Source organism: Protopterus annectens, chromosome 3.part0 (assembly GCF_019279795.1).
Source record: "Protopterus annectens isolate FY-2018-M chromosome 3.part0, PAN1.0, whole genome shotgun sequence".
In the NCBI taxonomy this organism is placed as follows: Eukaryota; Metazoa; Chordata; order Ceratodontiformes; family Protopteridae; genus Protopterus; species Protopterus annectens.
Genome location: NC_056731.1, coordinates 132,205,859 through 132,231,237, shown reverse-complemented (window position 1 = coordinate 132,231,237; position 25,379 = coordinate 132,205,859). Strand labels below are relative to the sequence as shown.

General features: G+C 40.7%; 1 protein-coding gene across 1 annotated transcript in view; it reads left to right on the top strand.

The window, feature by feature from the left end:
* NSUN6 (NOP2/Sun RNA methyltransferase 6) overlaps window positions 1-25,379 on the top strand; it is a 611,674-nt gene that overhangs the window by 196,239 nt on the left and 390,056 nt on the right. The window contains exon 5 of the mRNA XM_044064641.1: window positions 20,681-20,790. Within this exon, the coding sequence (XP_043920576.1) occupies window positions 20,681-20,790 (110 nt within the window). The remainder of the gene's footprint in view (window positions 1-20,680; window positions 20,791-25,379) is intronic.

Here is a 25,379-nt window from a genome sequence, read left to right as displayed (position 1 = left end):
TAAGCAAATTCATACACTTAAAACATAGTATATAAATGCTTAAACATTCCTCTCTTCACTTATATTTATATTATACAAAGAAATATGGATTAATATTTAAACTTTCTTTTCTTCAGCTTTGGTTTTAATGGAATATTGTCGTTCAGTCCTGGAAAACTGTGAGCCTGTAGCTTAATGATCCAATCTGCCTCTATTTCCTCTGTTCTGTTCCTGATATCTCCTGCTCTAAGGGTAGGTGTATTAATATGCAGAATCATGAATCTAAATTCATGTGTGGGACCTGCTTTTAAGATGTGCTTGGATAATGCATTAACTTCAGATTTAATTTTAATCTGATATGTATGTTCTCTAATTCTGTGTTTTAATTTTCTATCTGTTTTACCCACATAGAATGCATTGCATTCCATGCAGGTAGCAAGATAAACCAGATGTTCTGTGTTACATGTTCCATATACTGTGGAAGTATAAATCTTCGATGTTATAGGGTGTATGAACATATTGGTAGTACTAACATACTTACAAAAATTGCAGTTACCACATTTTATTGTCCCTTTAGAGCTTCTTTTCAAAGGTGCTTCCATACTTGAGGAACAGAGCAGTCTATGTAAGTTCTTCTTGTTCTTAAAAATATAGCTAGGTTGATCTCCTACTATTTCTTTAATACTTGAATTTATGGTTAATATATCCCAATGCTTACTCAGTACATCTCTAATCTGGTTAACATCTTCTGTATAATAAAGGGATATTTTTTGATGTTTCTTATAACTTCTCTGGTCTGATTTCTGCTGCCCACTATAGTATTCTATACCTTTTCTAGAAAAGTAGTGACAGGCCTGATTATCCCTATCTCCATTAACTCTAACAAAGCATTCATTAATTTCTGTTCCTTTATAACCTCGTGCTGTCAACCTATCATTTAATTTACTCAACTCATTTTCATATTGATCTTGTATAGGATTTAGCCTTGAAACTCTCACCGCCTGTCCTCGTACGATATTCTTGAAGACATGTTTGGGGTGCATACTTTTCCTATTTAATAAGGTGTTCTTGTAACATGTCTTCCTGAATACTCCAGTATTAAACCTTCCATCATTTAAATGCTGTAATGATACATCTAGGAAAGCAATATTATCATAAGAAGATGTCATAGTAAATTTAAGGAAGGGTACCATTTCATTAATTTCCAAAAAGAACTCATTTAACTCTTCTAAAGAGCCATCCCAGAGAAGAAACAAATCATCCACAAATCTCCTGTAAAAACGGACATTGTGGATGAATTTGTTCAACAAAAAAAGATTCTCTTCTTCCCAAACTGCCATGACTAGGTTGGCGTAGCTATTGGCACAAGAAGTGCCCATAGCTACGCCATCCCTTTGCAGAAATAGGTTTTTCTCAAAGTAAAAAATGTTATTCTCCAAAACTAAACTGACCATGTCACAAACTACCCTTTTTGTGTTTAGAGACAAATCTGAGTGCCTATCTAAACATAGTTTAATGTATGCAATTCCTATTTCATTTGGTATTTTAGTAAATAAAGGTATCACATCCATTGTAACCATGACAATTGACTTGATATCTTTTAAACCAACAGCAATTTCATAGAAATCTAAAAGGAAATGTCTAGAGTCCCTTAATATAAACTTGTTTGAATTAACAATGGGCCTCAGAGTTTTCTCTATATATATGGATAAAAACTCTGTCACCCAACCTTGACCTGAGACTATCGGTCTCATTGGTGGTTGGACAGGGTTCTTATGTATCTTTGGTAGCCCCTGAATGATTGGAATAACAGGAAATTCCACAAACAAAGTCATATTCAGTGGAGTCTATACATCCCTTATTTTGTAGTTCATCTAACTTCTTATGTACTCTGCAGATACAATCTTTGATTTTAGAATTAGCTATGGGTTGATAATAATTCGTATCTTTCAACATTTCAAACATACTACCATTATATTGTTCTCTATCCATTATAATAATGGGTCCCCCTTTATCTGCAGGTCTAATAGATATGTTCATATCTTCTCTCAAACTCTGTAGTGCAGAGTATTGTTTCTTGGTCAAATTCCTTTTATGTGAGTTAAACTGTTTATTTTCATCAAGATTTAACAAATCTTTCTCAACCATCTTACTAAAGGTGTCTAAGGTTGGATGTAATACAGGGACAAATAAACTTGGCTTCCTAAAATGTACATTATCATTCATTTTCTCAATGCTGTTAGCATACATCATTTGCAATTGAACATTTCTAACAAACATCTTAACATCTAATATTGTCTCTGTAACATTACTTCTGGTAGAGGGTATAAAGGACAATCCTTTATTCAGAACTTCTACCTCTAATTGGCTTAAAGGTCTGTGGGATAAGTTACATATTATGTCATTTTCTCCCACATCCTTTTTATGGTAGGTTCTCTTATATCCATGCTGGTAGCCTTCCTCTTTTGCCTTCCCCTGCTCATCGATCTGTTCCTGCCTTTGACTGAGGCTTCTGCTATAGGGAAAGGGCCGTGCTTATCAGAACCTATACCTGTACTATCTTTCAGTATGGCAATATTCTTACTACGTACAACCATTTGTTCATTAGATTTCCCATGTTCAGCAGTAACTGAAACCATTTCTCCCACTCCACTAGAAACAGTTGTTTTAAGAGTGCTGTAATTATTACTGCTTTTAGTTAACATTTCTTGATTAACATTGTCACACCTAGGATGTGGGAGAAAATGACATAATATGTAACTTATCCCACAGACCTTTAAGCCAATTAGAGGTAGAAGTTCTGAATAAAGGATTGTCCTTTATACCCTCTACCAGAAGTAATGTTACAGAGACAATATTAGATGTTAAGATGTTTGTTAGAAATGTTCAATTGCAAATGATGTATGCTAACAGCATTGAGAAAATGAATGATAATGTACAATGTTAAGTTGTCAATCTCGCCTTCATTCTTGCTTGATGGGTTCGGAGCCGATCCCTCGGCTCCGACTCTGCACTTGCTAAGCTCGAGAGTTTCTTCTACCAGCTCGAGGCAGCCCCATATCCCATGATGCAAGGCGGTAAGTACCCAGATCTCATTTGCCGCTTCGCTTAGGAGGTCTTCTTTTTACCAGCTCCTGGTAAGTTGTTCACTTTTGTGATTTTTCAAGCCCCTTTTTTAGTCTAAAACTAATTTTTTGATAGTTTAAATTTAATTTCTATCCCTTTCTGACAGAAATTCCCTGTCTCTTTTAATTTTTTGTTAGTCAATTCCCTATCCCATCCCGCGCTGTTAGGGTGTGTGTGTTGGTGTTTTATAGAATACCTCTTGGTATTTTGTTTAATTTAATTTAATTTGACTGGTGTGTGTGTATTGTGTGTTCGGCACCATGTCAAAGGAGAGGGTTTCAGGTTTTAAGAAGTGTGACTCGTGCTGTCAGAAGATGTCTCTGACAGACGGTCACACTTCTTGCCTGTATTGTCTGGGCCCTCTTCACCTGCAGGACTCCTGTGCTATTTGTCACTCCTTCAGCCAGAGAGTCCTGCAGGAGAGACGAACAAGTTGATTCTTAGGGGCCTTCTTAAGCCGGAGGGCTCTCCGGCTAAGTCGGCTCCACCAAAATCAACAAAACCTGCCAAGGCCCAGGCTTCTGTATCTAAGCCTGCGGCCTCGGCCCGACTGCATTGAGTTGAGATCGGCTCCGGCTGGAGCCGATTCTGGATTGACAAAGCTTTCGGCACCGATGGCTATCGGTGCCGTATCTGTATTGTCCACTTCGATGTCAGCGCCGATCGGTTCCGACACCCATGTGGCACAGGCATCGGTGTCGGCTCCGATCGGCTCCGACACCGTTACTTTGGTGGCTGTATCGGGTCCGGCTGGAGCCGATACATCGAGACGTTCTGTCGGCTCCGAGAAGTCGGCTCCGACAGGATCTGTAGTATCGGCTCCGATGGCTCATTCCAGGAAGAGGTCGGGGGCTCCTTCCTTGGGGCCGGTACTTTCGGCTCGGCCGCCTCTTCTATCGGAACGGAGCCATCGGAGCCGATCTTCAAGGTCATCCAGGTTGTCAGATCATGACCTAGAGAGAGTGGTCAGTAGATTACTCAAGTCACAGGTACTGGCCCAAATGTTACACAGTCCGTCTCAGCAGACGACTGTTGGTCCACACCCCGTTACAGTTCCTCCTTCAACTCTACCCCAGAGTTTGGAGTTGGAGTCTTCGGGCATGGTTACTGCTACGGCTGGAGGACGGATACCCCCTTCTGTTCCTTCAGCCTCTACTCTTATCTCCTCTTCCTTAGAGGGATTTGGTGGTCGGGCTTCCATGGTCTCCTCCGAGGGGTGAGTGGCATCGACCCTTGTCCGAGCCCGCTCTTCCCCTTGGAGCCTCGGCCTTGGTGAGCTCGGCTCCGACATCTGCCTCGGAGACTTCCCTTTCGGTGGTCCCGGGAGTTCCTAGCTCTTCGGAGCGGGTTCTCTCGGACCTGCCTGGGAGGGGAGCATTCGAGGTAATGAAGAGTGTACTGGCCACTGGTATCAGTCAGCAGTCTGTTCCCGTAGCTCCTCCCTCTATAGTACCTGTTGACATCTCTGCCACTTCTCTTGCTACAGGACCCAGAGATCCTCCGCCTCAGGTTTCCCCATTGGGAATTTCCCCTCTTCCGAGGATTCTCCTGATGTTTCGGGAGATCCTCCTAGGAAGAGGACTTGTAAGAGGAAGCATGTAGACTCCCCGAGTCTGTCACTGATACTGACTTTGATGAGACAGAGGGATCCCCTAGATCCCCCTCTGAGGATGTCTCCTTCTCAGACATCCTAGAACTTCTGAAACAGAGGGGAAACTGGCCCACCAACAATCCCTCTGAGGAGGAGTCAGTATACCTAGAGGCGTTTGGATCTCGGCCCTCCACCTCCTGGGTGTCTCCGCCTTTCGACCCCCTTATGCAGGTTATTGCACGAAAGGCGTGGGCAGCTCCTGACTCTGTAGAGCCAGTCCCTAGGAGGCCTTCAAAATTTATCACTGCCCTCGAGTGACAAACAATTCCTTACCAAGGGTGTCCCCGCTGATGCCATGGTGGTGGCTGCGGCCACCAAAAAGGAACTTGCAGATCCTTCCGTGCCCGTCCATCCTCCTAATAAGGACTCTAGGACCATGGATAGGTACGGCAAGCGGATGTTTTCCTCAGCGACCTTTGCTATGCGTTCGCTGAATTATCTTTGTCACTTCACCAGACTCCAGAGAGATATCCTGAAGGAGCTGGGAGAAGTAGTTCAGGATCCTACAGCTGCAGGGGCTCAAGAAAAGATTGCTTCGCAGCTAGGAACCCTCAATTCCATTGCTAACTCCTCCATGCGGCTAATATCTTATGCTGCGGATGGAGGCAGTAGAGCCGCAGGCACAGGTGTGGCTCTTAGACGCCAAGCCTGGATGCGGCTATGTGATTTTATGGATCCCTTTAAGGCGTCCTTCACAAATTCTCCCTTTGATGGGTCAGCTTTGTTTGGCCCTCAGGTGAAGGAAACCTTGACCAGGTGTGAGCAGGACGGCAAGACTCTTTCTGCTGTTGGAGTCCGTTTTTCCACCCCTTCTAGGCCTTATCCCAAAGGACAGAAGGGTGGGAAGATGTGGTTCCGTAAATCCCAAGGAGTCACGCCGGATTCACGTGGTCAGTTTACCCCTAGAGGCAGAGGGGTAACAACAACAGACGCTCTAGAGGCAGAGGGGTCCGAAGAACCAGGGAAACAGGGAGCCTCTCTCTGATAAGCCCTTTCAGCATCCCTGAGGTGTTGCCCAGCTGTCCCTCCTTGGAGGCAGTCGCGGGAAGATTATCACTGTACCCAGAAGCCTGGCATTCCCTCACTCAAGACAGATGGGTACAGTCGATCATATCCAAGGGTTACATAATTCCTTTCGAGGAAAGTCCCTCCCTCAAGTTCCCTTCCAGATGTACCACCCGGTCTAAGGGAGATTGCAGAGTTAGAAATCGCAAAACTACTGCAAAAGAGCCATTCAGCCAGTTACAATAGACCATTCAGAGCCGGAATCTACTCAAGGTTCTTTTGGTCCCCAAAAGACGGGAGACTGGAGACCAATATTGGATCTCAGCAGACTCAACAAGTCTGTCAGGAAGACAAGATTCGAATGGTCACTCTTCAGTCAATTCTGCCCTTCTTACAGAAGGACAACTGGATGTGCTCAATAGATCTTCAGGATGCGTACTATCACATCAAAATTCACAGACGCTCCAGGAGATTTCTCCGCTTTCGGCTGGGGTCCAGTCACTTCCAGTTCAGAGCCCTGCCCTTTGGTCTCACTACAGCCCCCAGAGTGTTCACCAAATGCATGGCAGTGGTCACGGCTCACCTGAGACGTCAAGGATTCCAGGTGTTTCCGTATCTCGACGACTGGCTCCTGTCAGCCACCACCAGGCATCAGCTTATACAAGCCAGGGATTACACAATAGACCTTTGTTCTCTTTTAGGCATCTCAATCAACTTTGAAAAGTCATCCTTATCGCCCTGCCAGTCTATTACCTTCATAGGCGCAAACTTAAACACTGTTCGGATGTCAGCTACCCTTACAGAACAAAGAGTTTCAGACATTCAGACTCATGTCAGGATCATTCTGGCCAGCAAGAAAGTACAGGCCAGAATGGTTCTAAAGGTATTAGGTCTCATGGCTGCGGCCATTACTCTTCTTCCCCTGGCTCGATTCTACATGCGCCTCCTTCAGTGGATGCTGTTCACACAGTGGTCATACCAGCAACTCCCAATGCGTCACCAGATTCTGGTGACACAAACATGCAAAGAACATCTTGCTTGGTGGATCACATCGTCTCAGGTTCACCAAGGCAGGTGCTTTGTACCTCCGTCCCCATAGCCAATGTCACCACGGATGCCTCCCTGATCGGGTGGGGGTCATTATCAGGGCAGGATGGTTCATGGGACGTGGCAACCGCTCGAGTACCATCTGCACATAAATGTCCTGGAGATGAGAGCAGTGCTTTTAACGTTGCAAGCCCTCAACGACTTTCTTCCCGTAGGGACAATTGCAGTCCACACAGACAACATGTCTGTAGTTTGGTATATCAACAAACAGGGCGGAACCAAGTCCTACCCCTTGTGTCGAGAAGCGCTCAGACTATGGCAATGGGCGATCTCCTCTCATCGGTTTCTGGTAGCAACGCATATCCCTGGGAAAACCAACATTATAGCGGACAGATTGAGCAGAGCTATTCTCATGCCTCACGAGTGGTCTCTCAAGCAATCTATAGCGGAAGAGATTTTTCTGGAATGGGGTCGTCCATGTTGCGATCTTTTGCTACTCCCCAAAACAGCAAATGTCCAGACTTCTTCAGCCTCTTCCCTCTATCAGGCCATCCCCCCAGAGACGCTCTGACCCAGGATTGGCCCCAGGGACTTCTTTATGCCTTCCCTCCATTTCCTCTGATCCCTCAGGTGATCCAGAAAGCTACCGCTTTGAGAGCCAAATTGATTCTCATTGCCCCTTACTGGCCTCGACAAGTTTGGTTCCGTTCCTCCATCATCACCTTTTGGTGCAGCCGTGGCATCTGGACCCAGTGCCAGATCTACTGATTCACCAATCCGGTCAGCTGCACCGGTCAATCCCTTCTCTCAACCTCACAGCATGGTTGCTCCACTTCCTTCCTTAGCCAGGCTTCCTTTGATCTCTAACCCAGTTAGAGACATCATAGTAGCTTCACTAAAATCCTCTACCAGGAGGATTTACACAAGCAAATGGAAACGTTTCTCTTATTGGGCTAAGGCCCAAAATATTGATCCTTTTACTGCCCCTGTTCAGGCAGTTCTGGACTTCTTAGCAGAGATTTTTCATGCAGGCTCCTCTTCTTCCACAGTCAGAGTTCAGTTGGCTGCTATTTCTAATTTTCATGTCGGGATAGCAGATCATAATATTATGTCCCATAGGCTCTGCAGGGCCTTCTTGAAAGGAATTTTCCTACTAAAGCCTCCAATCAGGAATCCTCCTCCTCAGTGGGATCTAAATTTAGTGCTGACATCCTTGATTCTTCCCCTTCGAGCCAGCTGTTTCTTGTTCCCTGAAATATCTTTCTTGGAAAACTTTATTCCTAGTGGCTATTACATCTGCCAGGAGGGTGTCTGAACTTCATGCTCTTTCGGTTCGACCCCCTATTTGATTTTTCACAAAGACAGAGTATCTTTGAGAACTAATCCATCCTTTTACCTAAGGTCGCTTCAAAGAACAATCTGAATCAATCCATTGATCTCCTGTATTTTTCCTAACTATTCAGATAGAGCTGAACAAAAGCTACATTATCTTGACGTCCACCGTCAGCTTAGATATTATTTGGACAGAACAAAAATTTAGAAAATCTGATCAACTTTTTGTTTCCTATGCGGATAATAAAAAGGCCTTCCTGTTTCTAAAGTGACTTTGTCCAGATGGCTTTCTTCGGTCATCACTGAAATTTATACGATCAGGGGAAAACAGCTGTGCTCAAAACCTAAAGCACATTCAACTAGGAGTTTAGCTACTTCTACAGCTTTTCAAGCTAGACTGCCTTTGGACACTATTTGTGCAGCGGCCACTTGGGCCACTCCTCACACTTTTGTTTCCCATTACAAATTGGACTTGGCCTCCAGGGACAGAGCCAGTTTTGGCTCTACAGTCCTCAAGAGTTTGTTCCATTGAGCCACCCAGGATAGAGGTGCTAGGGACACGGTCCCATCAAGCAAGAATGAAGGCGAGATTGACAACTTAACATTAAGAAGTTATGTACCTACCATAACGTTCCTTGTTAGTTGTCTTCTCTCGCCTTCTTTCTTGCGACCCTCCCTCCTTCCCCCTGGCCTGGACAGACCTTGTATAAGAAACTATTATGCTAAAGACCATTCAGACCTGGTCCTTTTTACATCTGTAAGTTTCTTCTTCCTTTGGGAAGTATTGTATGCTTGGTGCTATTGCCCTTTGTTAACAAATGAGATCTGGGTACTTACCGCCTTGCATCATGGGATATGGGGCTGCCTCGAGCTGGTAGAAGAAACTCTCGAGCTTAGCAAGTGCCGAGTCGGAGCCGAGGGATCGGCTCCGAACCCATCGAGCAAGAAAGAAGGCGAGAGAAGACAACTAACATGGAACGTTATGGTAGGTACATAACTTCTTATTTTAGGAAGCCAAGTTTATTTGTCCCTGTATTACATCCAACCTTAGACACCTTTAGTAAGATGGTTGAGAAAGATTTGTTAAATCTTGATGAAAATAAACAGTTTAACTCACATAAAAGGAATTTGACCAAGAAACAATACTCTGCACTACAGAGTTTGAGAGAAGATATGAACATATCTATTAGACCTGCAGATAAAGGGGGACCCATTATTATAATGGATAGAGAACAATATAATGGTAGTATGTTTGAAATGTTGAAAGATACGAATTATTATCAACCCATAGCTAATTCTAAAATCAAAGATTGTATCTGCAGAGTACATAAGAAGTTAGATGAACTACAAAATAAGGGATGTATAGACTCCACTGAATATGACTTTTTGTTTGTGGAATTTCCTGTTATTCCAATCATTCAGGGGCTACCAAAGATACATAAGAACCCTGTCCAACCACCAATGAGACCGATAGTCTCAGGTCAAGGTTGGGTGACAGAGTTTTTATCCATATATATAGAGAAAACTCTGAGGCCCATTGTTAATTCAAACAAGTTTATATTAAGGGACTCTAGACATTTCCTTTTAGATTTCTGTGAAATTGCTGTTGGTTTAAAAGATATCAAGTCAATTGTCATAGTTACAATGGATGTGATATCTTTATTTACTAAAATACCAAATGAAATAGGAATTGCATACATTAAACTATGTTTAGATAGGCACTCAGATTTGTCTCTAAACAAAAAAAGGGTAGTTTGTGACATGCTCAGTTTAGTTTTGGAGAATAACATTTTTTACTTTGAGAAAAACCTATTTCTGAAAAGGGATGGCGTAGCTATGGGCACTTCTTGTGCCAATAGCTACGCCAACCTAGTCATGGCAGTTTGGGAAGAAGAGAATCTTTTTTTTTGTTGAACAAATTCATCCACAATGTCCGTTTTTACAGGAGATTTGTGGATGATTTGTTTCTTCTCTGGGATGGCTCTTTAGAAGAGTTAAATGAGTTCTTTTTGGAAATTAATGCAATGGTACCCTTCCTTAAATTTACTATGACATCTTCTTATGATAATATTGCTTTCCTAGATGTATCATTACAGCGTTTAAATGATGGAAGGTTTAATACTGGAGTATTCAGGAAGACATGTTACAAGAACACCTTATTAAATAGGAAAAGTATGCACCCCAAACATGTCTTCAAGAATATCGTACGAGGACAGGCGGTGAGAGTTTCAAGGCTAAATCCTATACAAGATCAATATGAAAATGAGTTGAGTAAATTAAATGATAGGTTGACAGCACGAGGTTATAAAGGAACAGAAATTAATGAATGCTTTGTTAGAGTTAATGGAGATAGGGATAATCAGGCCTGTCCCTACTTTTCTAGAAAAGGTATAGGATACTATACTGGGCAGCAGAAATCAGACCAGAGAAGTTATAAGAAACATCAAAAAGTATCCCTTTATTATACAGAAGATGTTAACCAGATTAGAGATGTACTGAGTAAGCATTGGGATATATTGACCATAAATTCAAGTATTAAAGAAATAGTAGGAGATCAACCTAGCTATATTTTTAAGAACAAGAAGAACTTACATAGACTGCTCTGTTCCTCAAGTATGGAAGCACCTTTGAAAAGAAGCTCTAAAGGGACAATAAAATGTGGTAACTGCAATTTTTGTAAGTATGTTAGTACTACCAATATGTTCATACACCCTATAACATTGAAGATTTATACTTCCACAGTATATGGAACATGTAACACAGAACATCTGGTTTATCTTGCTACCTGCATGGAATGCAATGCATTCTATGTGGGTAAAACAGATAGAAAATTAAAACACAGAATTAGAGAACATATATATCAGATTAAAATTAAATCTGAAGTTAATGCATTATCCAAGCACATCTTAAAAGCAGGTCCCACACATGAATTTAGATTCATGATTCTGCATATTAAAGGAAATAGAGGCAGATTGGATCATTAAGCTACAGGCTCACAGTTTTCCAGGACTGAACGATAATATTCCATTAAAACCAAAGCTGAAGAAAAGAAGGTTTAAATATTAATGCATACTTCTTTGTATAATACAAATATTAGTGAAGAGAGGAATGTTTAAGCATTTATATACTATGTTTTAAGTGTATGAATTTGCTTAACTAACTAATGATTTTTTAGATTAATTCATGACAATGATCTGTTTTCATTTTTATTCTTATCTTGTATGTTTTTAGGTACATTTTGTTGTTTGATGCAGTTTTTTTGCTGTTAGAGCTAGTAATGGTAGAGGTTCCATATTTTTATTTAGTATGTGTATGTGTTTTATATAAATATTTATTGAGAACCAGTTAATTGTTAAGTTAATTGTTTAATTAGTTAATTATCTGGTAGTATATATAGAACTATGTTTTTAGGAGTGCATTATGGTTTGAAAAAGCTGAAAAGCGAAAGCGCTCACCTGTTTTTATGTTTCTACAATAAACTGCAGTCAACAGTTTTTGACTAGTGTTTACTTGAAGAATATCTTGTTGGATTTTGGATTTGTATGAAGCAGTTTCACTTTTTGGTCTGAAGAGACAAGGAATTGCTACTTTTACTTCGTGCTGTTTGCTATAGCAACATCGGGATCTGCCTGGGTAACATCTGCACACAGTTTTTTTATATTCTACACGTATTTATCCTAGCATATTGACCACCATAACACAATAGGATAGGTCTAAAGAACTGAGTGTGAACAACAAAACATGCTTGTGTGGTAACATTTTATCTAAAATTGCAGTTGCCACACTAGATTTATTTGTTTGTAGTCCTGCAGCAACAGTAGCTTTTAATTTTTTTAGTGGGCTAAGCTAAAATATCATGCTGCTTGCCAGTCATATGTATCTAAAAATCAAATTCTGTTCTGACCATATGACAGTGTGTCAACCCTGGGGGAAAAGCATACCTAGCCTGACTACTGGTATAACAACCGACTGGCTTCCTAACATGTAAAGGTACCCTACCTATAACAGATATACTCGCCCCATCATTCCATGAGGCACTCAAGTCCCCTTTTGTGCAGCTGCACATTCTCTGCAATCTGTTGAGTGGCTGTGGAGAAGGAAATGGATGTTCATTAGACGTTGTCTATCATTCTAATGGTGACTTCATTGCTCACCATTTCTTGAGATGCCCATGGCACATCAACTGTTGTGCCAGGCTGTTCCAGGTCTTTGTCTTTGTCTTGTATCGAAATCCTTGGTAATCTTCCTCTAGGAACATTGCCATGTAATGCTGGTGTAGGAGGTACAGGAAGATTTTGGACTCCTCTGGACACCCCCTTTGGGATCTAAACTCTTCGACTTTTTATGCATGTTTGCCACTGAAATAGCTTGCAAAGACAAATACTTGATAATTCTTGGTCACGCACATTTTTGCATGCGTCATCTGTCACAAAACTGTGGTCAGCTGATTTGAGCAGGCGTGAGTGGAAAAGTCACTATAAACAGTGTATGATTGTGGCTGAACATAACAGCTTGAGGTGCGAAATTTGGCAAGCCAGCTTTCTGCTATATGATGATCAGTGGCAGTGCTCAACAGTACACTCGCATACTCACATTAACTGTGGTCTGTGTGATCGCACATGCCCAGCAGCAGCAGAGAGAAGTGATTTGGAAGCCTTAAATGGCCACGAGGGAAGTATGTTCATCTGTTTTTTTAGGGTGGAAATAGGAATGTAGAAAAGAGATGAAAAAGGGAAGCTAGCTGAGGGTAGAAAAATAAGGTGAAAAGCTGAAGTGCGGTCATATTTGGTGGATCAGGTACCCATCTTTCATAAATGAAAAGAAGTTAAGTTGGGGAAAGAATAAGGGTAGAAAGTGGAAGGTAAGATGGTTTAGGGTAAGTAGTAGGGGAAGAAGGGCAGGACTGATGTAGTAACACAATGAAAGAAGGTAGCACAAGTTTGAAGGAGATATCAGACAGAGGGAAGAGAGTGGTGAGGGGAGGACTTTACATCAAACAGGACTGGGCATAGACACAAATGTAGAGGAATACAGAATGGGGTTCCACAGTTTCTGTTGTCTTTGCCATCTGAGACCCAGTGCGACCTTACTTGACATCCTGAATTCCCTCACTTTTTGGCCTGGACCCAGATGGTGGAGCCAGTGCTCAGAAGGGACGTAACTCAATGAGTCACTAGAGGAGGTTCTCCATGTAGCTGATCCAGGCATCTAACCTTCTGTCAGTGATCTTCCAAAGTATGTATGCCAGGTGCCAGTAAGTGGCAGAGCTGCCACCTCCACTGGCACTGCTACCATCCGGCACATCTGTACCAGCATCTGGTGCAGGCTACCTGTACTGAGTGCTACAAGTGGGGCAAGAGATGTTGAGGTAACTGCAGGCTAGGACCAAGATATTGTGAGTATTTCTGAAGGTGGTGGTGATAGTGTGGGGACAACAGGCTTTGCCTTAAGGATGTGTACATGTATAAATGTAGCTGTATATAATAGTAAAATAAATGGAGAGAAACAAAATAGTAAACCAATTAAATGTAGGTAATAGGAAGTATAGTGACTACGTCAGAGGTAGAGAGCAGTACAGATTCAAAGAAAAAGGAATCGGGCATAATTTTTTTACTGAGATAATGTTGCAAGTACTGTAGTCAATGAATTTTTCAATTTACCAAGGCTGTTATCAAATGCACTGAGTGGAACCCAAACCCACAACCATCATTACCTGCAATCTAAAGGCAAAGTATGTTAAGCTGCTAGCCCAGCTGAAGTCTGTAGTCCAACACACCGTAATACAACATTTGAGACAAATTTGTATATCCAAAGGAAAAGTGCTGCCCAGACGTACATTCCCTTCACATGTACTGTAATGGAAGGAAGTACAAACACATGTTGCAAATGACTGAATACAGTATACAACTATGTGTAGGAATCAAACCTTAACTGCATCATCACACACAGTGGAGAAGGCACAGCCGTAAGCCTGTGTCTTCAGTATGAGTGAAGGCTGCAGTCAGACAGACACTGTTATTAGATCAACTATATTGAAAAAGAGGGTCTACGAGACAAAATTCTGCAAGGAAAGAATGCACCTGATACGTATTCCTTCCAATCTTGTAGGTACTATAATGAAATGTTCACGTCAAATTAGTTATTTCACAGTACACCGGGGGGGGTTGAACCCTCATATGTCCTCACACTGTCGAAGCAAAGCCTGTACACAAAGACAGTAATACCTTCCAACAGTCCTACTGATACCTTTAAACCATGGAAGTTGGCAGAGAAGTGACTGTAATATATAAAACCTAAACTGTGTGAGACTCCATCTGTACTACCTGAATAGATTCTTAAGTTGAAAGCTGTCCTGTGAGAAACAAGTATACTCATCCTGACTCTGTCTCTATTCTCCTACTTTGCAGCTGCCTATTCACTGCAATAGCTTCTGCACTTATTTTGAGAAAATGCCAGTGTCTAGGATCTGTGGATGCCATACTCTGACAGGTTGTGTGTGTAGGCAGCATAAGTTGTACTTATATCGGTGGTGCTTGCTTTTAAACTTCATCTTTCCATCAGCCTAAGATGTCAGAATGTCAATGCCTTGTGTCACTATAATGGTGACAGCACTGTCCCCCATATGTGGGATACCAGGGGCATGGGTGACAGCCTGATCCAAACAATTCCAGGCCTCAGCCCTTGATAGCCCTACTGCAAGAGTCTCTGGCTGCAATATTCCTGGGTAAGTGTTGAAAGATTTTAGTGTCGTCCATGTACCACTGTAGTGCTGTTAAAGAACTACCTTTTTCTCCAACCATGATGTTTCACCTAGGAGCAGCAGAGAAGAATGATGGATCTTTCACTGCACACTTATTCTCACATATATCATCATTTGAGCAATGACAGACACCTCATTTGGTAGGCCAAGCTAAAATATGTGCTGTGTTATAATGGTTCACAATGGTACTTTAAGATGTGAAACATGATACTCCAGTATAATCTTTATATGTTGGTAAGAAAGCAAGCAAGTATTACTGCTACTCCCTTTCTATAAGTTTATATTCGGAATTACAACTTCCCCCTGCAGGCGTTGCATAGACTGCATACGTGCAGTGCTGCCTACAGGTACAAGAATGGAGTGCAGTGTTCAGCACATTATCTTAATTATCAATTAAATGGTTCAGAAACGATAATGAGTTGAGTCCTAATTAGCGTAATCATTACACTCAAGCAGCCAATTTTGCATAATATAACTGTGCAAGTAGATTAGCAACTTTGAAACCTGCAATAGGGAAGCTCAGACTACTTGTCAAGGCAAACTATGTCTTAGCTTACAAATACCCATTTTTAGGGACCTAAACCTTAGCTTCAACATAAATAAGATGCGTTGAGGGGCAGGTCTGTGTCTCAGACTACCCCTTCTCTGAAACAGGCTTCCCATCTGTCTGAATCTGAGCCCCCCCCCTCCACACACTCTTATTCAAGCACATGTTGCCTCAATGGATGGGAAATCCTAAATTTACACATGGTCTGCCACGTATGTCCCTATTAGAAAGAGAAAACTCATACATGGTCGATCATCCATACCCTAGCTATATCCCCAATAGAATGAGTGGCATAAAAACCTGTCATATATATTTGGGAAGCATGGCTAGGCTTAAAATGTCTTTTAGGGTTGTTAGCCTAGTAATGTTAATTATGAACGAGGTAAGTGCTGCTTTATATTAGGTCACTTGTCAAGTTTGCCTGCTATTAACTGCTGCTGTTTTTATCTAAATAATGAAATAACTGAGCTAGTACTTTTAATGGTTTTTGAAAGGTATATTGAGAGAGGCACTGCAAGAGTAAGGCAAGAAGAGAACATCAACATTTGTGCTGTAATGGAGACCTGGTTTAAAGCAGCAGAAAGCACCCCTGCACTACCAGGCTACAACTCATTCCACACCTTTCGGCCCCAGAAAATGGACCAAAGCTCCAAAGGCAGTGACGTCTCCATATTCATAAAGGATATGCACACCTCCAGACTAGCAGCCCAGCATAATGCATCGGAGATACTTCAGGTACAACTAACAAGTGGGTAAGATGGCGATTCAGGACGTAGCCTGCTATAAGTCCCAAACCATGTCCTAAGATTCTCATTCCACCTTCCTAAACACTCTGGAAACTATTAGGGTCCACCCCAACACTCTCATACTGGGTGACTTCAACTACCCCTCCAACTGGGAAAACTACTTGTGCACCAATACACTTGCCACAACGCTTCCTGGAATTCATTAATTCCAATGCCCTGGACCTGCTCATTCTTACTCCTGCTTACTCCCACTAGAGGAAGCAACATCCTTGACCTGGTTATTACTAACATGGGCAACCATTGCTCAACACCAATAGTCAATTCCTCCCTGTTTAAATCCGATCACAAACTACCATGGAAATCCACATCTCACCCACACCACCAGCAAAGGTAACCACCATGAAAAACTTCTCCAAAGCTGATTTTGGGCTCCTAAAAACAGAGGTGGCTAACTTCACGGCACCCATGCAAATAGAAAATAGGTGCATGACCACCGAATCATACACCCATGCACTGTACGAATACATACATAAATGCATGGAACTAGCCATAACCAAAAGAACCAAGGCGCTCTCCTCCAAAAAAAGGAAGCCAATCTGGTGGTCCCCTGTCATTAACAAACTCTACAATAAAAGGAAGAAACTGTTGCAGAAAAAGGTGAAGTCCCAAGACTGGAAAAACTCCCTTATTAGTCTCAACAAAAAGCTGAGATCCCTCATCAAAACCTCTAAAGCTAGCTATGAAGGCAGAATTGTGTCAGACACTATAAAAACAACCACAAAGCCTTCTACAGTTATATCAAGAATCTCTACAGCAATACCCAGATTTGCTCTTAGTTACTGCACAATGCTACCTCCTGTACTGAGCCAACAGATATTGCTAACTTACTGGCCGACAGATTCCGTGCCAACTTTACCCCTCTCACACCCCTAAAGGACCAATCACAATACAGGAAGAATGCCAGGCACCCAGTATTACTGCAGCACAGGTTAAAGCTGCATTGTCCAAGGCTAAGAATGCAGCTTCCATGGGACCCGACAATATCCCTGGCTGTATTCTACATGAACTACAAAATGAACTGGCACCACACCTGTGTGCCCTGTTCAATCACAGCCTCCCTTCAGGCTTTGTCCCTTGGGGGATTTTTCCCTCACCATACATTAGTACAGATCATAGGTGTGCCATACTTAGTCATGATAACTGTCTGAGTGGCCTGCAGACACATTGTAGACAATACCCTGATCATGTTATACCACCTGGGAGTTGATGGAATGATACCTATGTATCTTCATTCCATTTTCCAGTTGGAGCCTTTCATTCAATGTGCGTACTGTCTATGGCCCCCAGTACCTGTGGGAAATGGACTATATAATAGAATTCCTGTATGGTGTCCCCCTTACCTCTGTGTGGTATGTGGGAACCACATTTGTTTCCCCCACATAATGAAACATGGCATTGTGAAACTGATGGAGTATTCTCATAGCAGATGCCTGCTATTACCTTCACTGTGTTCTTTGGAAGTCACTGAAAGGTCTCTGTTGCTAATATATTTAAAGCCACACACATCTTAGTTATCCACTGAGATAGGTACTCCATGACTCCCATTGGACTGCAGATGAGGCTGGCACAAGTCCACAATACCTTGCCTTATGTCTCTATCCACACGTTATCAATCCACAATGTCAGTGTTGTGGACTTGATGAAACATTAAGCCTGGTTGGATGACCTGGCACCTCTTTGGGAGACTGCATGCACATTCTTACACATCATTGACAATAAGACCTTCTTGCAGATAAACATTTACTGATGCTGTGGATTTCTGATCCCTAACATTATTTAGCAATCCTCTTAGCATGAACTTGAACATTTGTGTGAGTTCAGTTATGCAGAACACATAGCTTCAAGTAGTGGCTTTTAAACATTTATGAATCGCACCTCTGTCATGTTATGCCTCGTTTGCAAATACACCAAGCCTCTCATTTTTAATAATAGTGCTCATTAACATGTATTTATGTGGTCATTAACATAGCATATACCATGCCCAGTCCTGTTACTTGGTATTCCCTGCTAGTGGTGTTTGTGTGTCTGAATCACACACACCCTGTTTGTGGCCAGAAGCAAAGAAAAAACTACTAGAAGCCATATATAATGCTCTTAGGGCCAGCTTTGTTAGAGCTAGATGTTCCAGGGCCATGAAGAAGCAACCTGTTTAGCCAGAAGAACTGGTGGTAGCATTACTACTGAGACAAAAATAAAACAGAGGTACTCTTAAAAGTGTAGAAATAGTCAATATAAATAAATAGATTCAGTGAGAAGAAGAAATTCACTTAATATACTACATTGTTATTCAGGATTTGATACAGAAACAGACTAAAATCTGTGTAGAGAACTGGAATTCGCCACAATTGTATGTTTCTCTTTTATGCATTTTTAAACTGCTGAGTATGAAAGTTGTAGAGAACTTTAGTGTAACCAATATGCTTTGCAAAGTAGCTGCTAGCCGTCACACAGCACTAAAGCTACTTTTATGTCTCCAGCATTACAATAGTATCAAAGTAGAGCCTTTTTAGTTAGGTTAAAGAGTAAAGTGACTCTCAAAAATGAAAGCTGCATCCTTCAGAGAGGAAACGTGATCTTTTTGTCTCTAGATTGGATTACTTTTGCTGGCTATTCCACTGAAAAAAAAATATTCCTGATTAATCAGTGACAGAATACTTCCTGTTTTGTCTGTTCTGTTTATGTTCCAGTGGAATATGTACCAGAAACCTCAATTTGTAGGCTCTTCCATGTAAAGTCTTTTTTGCATTTTGCAGTTTTGATTACAGCTGGAGCATTTTGAAAGTATGATATTGTTATTGTTATGCAGATCTTTATAGTCTTGTCTGATATTTGAGAATTCCTTGGTGCTCATCAGAGTCATTCTACTGCAAAATAATCATCACATTTGGGTCTCCTGACCAAAGAAAATATTATTTCCTTGTAGTTCCCAATGGCCATAGAGTCGTATCTTTTTTATTTCTGTGATACCTCTTAGAAATATATTTCTGTGACTTCTTTCTTCCAAGGCAATTAAGTTATCTTTTGCCATGGTAATTACCCTATGAGTGCTGAGTTCATCTTCTGTCTTCATTAATTTTCAGAGACTGGTTCTAGTTTCTTCGGTCATTCGGTCACAGTTCTTTCAACTGTGTTAGTTAATGTCATGCTCACTGTGGTTAGCTGAGTAGTCATTCTGTTGATGGAATTTGCAGGGGAAAAAGAGCACTTTAACTCTGTCTTGGAAATGTACAGCTCTGTCTTTGCTCCCAAAATGCACAGCTTCTTTTCTTATTCATTTGCTTAGGTTATTTGGTTTACTTCGTTCTGTAGAATAAGTATCACTGATAGTTTAGTTTTTGTAGTTTGCATTTCCGCATTTTCTTTCATTTTCAGTTCTTAATCAGTAAAACAGGAATCATTCTGTTACACAGTCGCATGAAAACAAAGTTTTAATCTTCTGTTAAAAATTTATAAACAGGCACGTGAAAGGTGATAAAAGGGAGGCAAAAAGTTAACTTATTCCTTCAAATGCAGAGTAAGAAGCACTTCAGACAAGAAGAGCTATAGACCAGTTTTTCAAAGAAAGTTTCCCAGATTAGAAAGATGATCCTGAGCTAACAGTTTGAACAGAACACACTATGGTAGCCATCATGAAAGTCCAGCATTAGATAAGGAAATCTTACAAATCTGGTTAGGATTGTATGTTCAAATCTAGTTAACCTTTATGTCTAACATACATTCCTAATCCTAAGTGGTGATATGACCTGCTTACAGCAAGGCTCGAAAGAAGAACAATAAAAAGTTCTAGGGTGTGATATTTTTTATCAGTCACGCTGTTGAATTTTAAGCTTAATGTAGATGGTAGTCTTTGAGGGCAGATTGTACTCTGGAGAGGAAGTACTTTGGTTTGGGCAAAGAGGGCTTTGATGCCAGACAAAGTATTAAAAAGTTGGGATCTAAGTTGGAATTTTTCTTTGTTCACAATTTACACTGTCTTTTCAAATGCAGTTTGCATTTTAGAAATCCCTAATATTATATATATATCGTTTCTCAATTTTATTTGAGTATTCAAAAAAAGAAAGTACTGCATCAGATTTAGTAAGATAGTTTTCAGTCATGGCCATATTACTGGCTGAGTTATATGGACAGAGGAAATGAATTAGCCAACTGTAAGCTGTCCTTCTGTGCTGCTTTGCACTTGATGCAGCTGATACCTTTCAGTCAGTTTGTTTTTTCTCCCCTTGCATTAAATTTCAAGCCAATACCTCACTGTCCTATGTAATAAGCAAGAAATCTTGTCAGAGTCTGCTGTGTTATGCATCTCAAGTCACATGGGACATTATTTGCTTAACAAAAGAAAAAGAAGTTTGATATGTTAGTTCAGTTGATTGAACAATTCTTGCTTTTTGCAGTATGTTTTTTGTAAACTTACGTGGTTCTTTCTTCAGGAGAGATCTGGAGAGGTATTCATCAGAAGTGATTGTTGGAGCCCAGTGTGGAAATGCTGTACTTCGAGGAGCTCATGTATTTGCCCCAGGAATCCTGTCTGCTCCAAAGAGTAAGGGTATTTCTGTTATACATGATGTGTTTTTCCATAAAGAAATATGCAGTTGTGATTTATACTGTTTGCATAAACCATTATTTTTATTCACTGTGCAAGTATTGCAGTTGCAGGATATGTTAAAAAAATGTATGTTATATGTATGAGGTTCATATAAAATGTGCTAATTCCAGAATTTGTTTTAGGTTCATTTTTTAGGTGTTATGGTGGAACAGATGCAAAATATCTATTCACACCATCTGAACTGCTGTAGCCCTGCTGGGGGAAAACATTCACAAGTAACCATACACATTACTGTCATCAGGAGATATCCAAGAGAACATGTACAGCAATGTTTGCATGCCCAGAAACACTGGTTCGTGCTACACTCAAAGCAAGAAAAACTGGAGGGAAATGTGTGTATCCTCAGTCAGTAGCTAAGGCCTACAACATAAAATTGCTGCCTGTTTTCTCCCTGACTGTATTCTGACAGCAACCACTAAAATTCAGTATTGAGTTATTCTCACTCTGCTTTTCATTCTGGTAGTGGTGTTAGGTGGGGTAGGAACCATGGCAGGAATGAGAATGCATACAAAGCATAGCTGAGGGTTTGAAAGGAGGAGGCTGCATTACAAGTCTTGACCATACAGAGTGGGGTACCTAGAGGCATAAGTGGGTCATTAAGTAATAAACAAACAAATGTAAAGCTTGTATTAAACCCCATCTAGCTGCCTACTTCATTATCCAGACCCATGACTTGAACTTAGGTATTTTTAGGTCACAGTTAGGGCTTCTTCCCCTAGTGACATGAAGGTGACAGAAGGTATCAAAAATGTGCACTGTATAGTTTAATTTTAAAACTGTGTTCACTATATGATTATTGTATTTGTGTATTACTTGTTTATTTTCTGCCATTGGCCCAGACCACTGATGAAAAGGTGCTTGGATCAACCCACTTACCTAGGCCAGCTTACCTGCTTACCAAAATGTGTAGGTCTTATTTACACAAACTGTTCATTTATACCTAGTGTTAAGCATTGCATAACAAGTTAACTTGCCTCATTACAGACTGCCTCAAGAGGATGCAGCAGTCTGTGTGACTGGACATTATCATCTTTCCTGCCTTTTAGTGTTGTGTCATTAAATGGACTGTTATGCAGGAGTTGCAATTCTGCACAACTTCGTTAGCTTGACAAGTACACTGCAAAAAAGGTAATACAGTACAGTTTTAAATATAAACATAATGTACAGATGTTAATCATATCATTGCTACAGAAATTCATAACATGACTGGATATTAGTTTGAGGCAGATGTCTGTCCCATGCCCTGGCCTTCTTAGTAGTTGAGGGTTACTGTGGGCACAAGGATGCAGTTTCATGCCGCAACCATTTGAAGGACCTGCTATAAAAAAAGAAGCTGTTGTGCATCATACTGTGCTATTTTGTGCTTTTTGAAGTGAACATTGATCAGTTGTGCTTTATTCTAAACTGTTAGTTGTTGGCTTTGGTTGTGGCAGTCTTAAGTACAGAGTTGTTGTTGTGTCTTTCGGCTTATCCTGGTTAGGGGTCGCCACAGCGGAACTCCGGCCCGCTAATGTTTGGTAGTGGATTTTTACGTGCCGAGTTACCAGCCCTGATGCACAACCTTCAATGAAGGTATGCCCATTCACGCATGCCTCCACACAGAAGACGCTCTAGCTGAGAATCGAACGGGACATCTTGCTGTGAGGCGACAATGCTACCGCAGCACCACTACTGCGGGTCAGTGTTCATCTTTTTCTCTTATCTTATAAATTGATACCATATGGTTCTTTGCTGTTATTAATGCCATTCTGACAAGTGCTTTTGTGAACGTCAGACTTGTCCAAAAAACTTTCACTTAAATGCCCTTTTATTTAGGAGAAAAATACAACTGTAATAGTTGGTAACTTTATTCTACATTTAATAAGGGCATTTTGTCCTGAAGTGCAAGGAATTTACAGCTTGGTGGAACACAAGAAATAAATTGCTTTAACAGGTGCTTCCTCCTATGCTGTTTTATAGGCTAGACAAAGATTTTGTGCAGTGATAAAACTGGCAAAAATGTGAGACTACCTGCTCTACTGTAATATTTTCATGCTAGATTGTAAAGAAAAAGTACTTTTTTTGTCCAATTTGCTACAAAAAAAAGACACAGTACATCCGGCAGGTGAATCACCATACCCCAAGTTTAAGCAGTCTTTTGACCTATGAAATTTTGACCATGCTCTCAAGAAAGTGGCTATGCTCGCTCATATCCTCAACAGTAAGATATGCATAAAATGCATCTTGAATACTTGTCACTAACTCACCATCTCCCCACATCCATACTGTCTTGATTTAACAACAATGGATTAGACCTAATCATAGTACAACATTAATTGAGGAGAACAAATCTCCTTACTTCCTCCCCCACAATTCATATCACACCCCCCTTATAAGATGAGCTCCTTCATTATCCATCTTTTTCACGGTCTTTCTTCCATCCCATCTGTTAGACTATAAAATAAATTACAGATACTTTGCATTACTCTGTTTCTCATCTGAAACGTTTCCTTCTAGTCCAGGCCCTTCTGCCTCTGAAGCTAAGAGGACTGAAGGCAGAAAAGTTTTCCTATCCCTATAGATTGCTGAAATTCTGAAGAGGATGAGGAAGTTCTGGCCTGTATAGCTCACCATATCTCTCTATATGTTGTTTCCTTCCTTATCTTAAACTCATACCTCTGGGAAGATCAAAGGAATCTCCTCTCTTCCTTTTCTTCCTCCTGCACACTTCATATCACATGCACTTTATAAGGCGTTAGTGAGAGGAACCCCTCCGTTATCTATCGTTTTCCCTGTCTTTCTTCCATCCCAACTTTTAATACTTCTTTCTAGTTGACTTTTGTGAAAGTAGACCTCTCTCTTTATTTCCCTTCTTAACTTGACACTCTTGCCTTTTGGTGAGAAATTAATGAATTTATTCATTTCTTCTCTTCCCTCCTTTCTAACCTTAGATGACAATCTTTTGGTGATTACAAATGTTATTTCTTATTCTCTTTCCCTTTTGCAGATAACAAGAAGTCAACCTACTTAAGTTTTTCCTTTTTCTGAATTTAAAATTGCATTTTAAGTGAATTTGGTGAAAGCAAGTGTTACAACTTCCCTTTCTTCCATCGCCATTTCTGTGAGATAAGGGCCTGCCTAACATTCTTCCTTTCTTTCATTCCTCCTCTAAATTTATTCTCCACCTTTATGGTAAGTATATTTACCTCCTTTTCTGCTACCCTTAGTAACCACTGTCCTGATTTTCCCTCCATCTTCCGTTTTCACCACTGTCTGCATTCCATTTCACTCCTGCTCTATTACTTCTGTCTATTTATGATACCTCTTCCATTTATCCTTACTGTCATGTAAACTGCTTAAATTGGTATTCTTTCCAGTTCTCTTCATTGACGTAAAAGCTGCTTAGCCTGCTGTACTATACACTGTTCTGGGGAGTTTTCTTTCTTTCCCAATGTTGTGTGACCATGGAGTTGGTATATTTATTATATTTTAACATTATTTTTTATTTGACATTTGTTTTCTGAGAAAGTCTGATGGGGTGAGTTGCCCATTTTTAGCAGAGACTTGTGGAGAAAATTTCTAAAATGCAAGGCGTATAGAGTAGTATCAGTAACGTGCATACAGAATATTAAGAGGAGATGTGTAATGACAAATACTTCTATACAATTTTTAGGCAAGATCTAACAATCTAGGCTGTGGCAACAAATATTAGAAAAAAAATAATCTTGAAGGTGAGATGGTGGTGGTGGGGGTGAAAGGTAGTGAGATAGTGGTGGTGGGGGTGAAAGGTAGGGGATTGGGAGGTTAATGTGTGTTTCAGGAGGAAATTTATAATTAGATCAACCCAATGTAAAATGGGAGCATAGCCAAGAGTTACTTGGGTGGTCTTTTAGGAAGGCTTTAAATTATTGGAAGCTTTGAGCATTCTTGAGAATTGTTGGTAGGGAGTTCCAAGATGTAACAAGTTGGTATGCATGTAATATATGTTGTATAGATTTGTAAGGTTTGTAGGTTAGTAGTCTGTAATGGTCTTTGGATTGCATTTCTGTGTTAGGGATATAGTTAGGGAGGGAATTGCTTAGAGTAGGACAGCTATTTGTGTTATGGATGTTTTTGAAAGCAATAATTAGCTGCATGTATGTTAGCTGATGTGGTAATTCTGGCCATTTTGGGGATTTGAATGCTATACAGTGGTAAGCACAGACATAGGTATTTGTTATGAATCTGACTACTTATTATACCATTTCCCAAGTTTTATTTTTTGTAATGCCTGGAGGTTTGTTAGAATGTGACTACCATAGAGAAAGGAAGTTAGGCAGTGACTAGTGTGTTTTTTTTTATTTGATCTGCAATAAAATTGTTGGGTCTGGATAGTGTAAGTTTTTTTTATGTTTTCTGTATACGGATTGGACATGCAGATCAAATTTGAGGTAGTCATTGCTTATAGTCAGTGCTTATCATTAATAATTTTGTATCTTCAATGGTGTTTTAAACATGTAAGTTTTGAAAATTTTTCACAAGGGATTTTGGAAAGAAAAGTAATA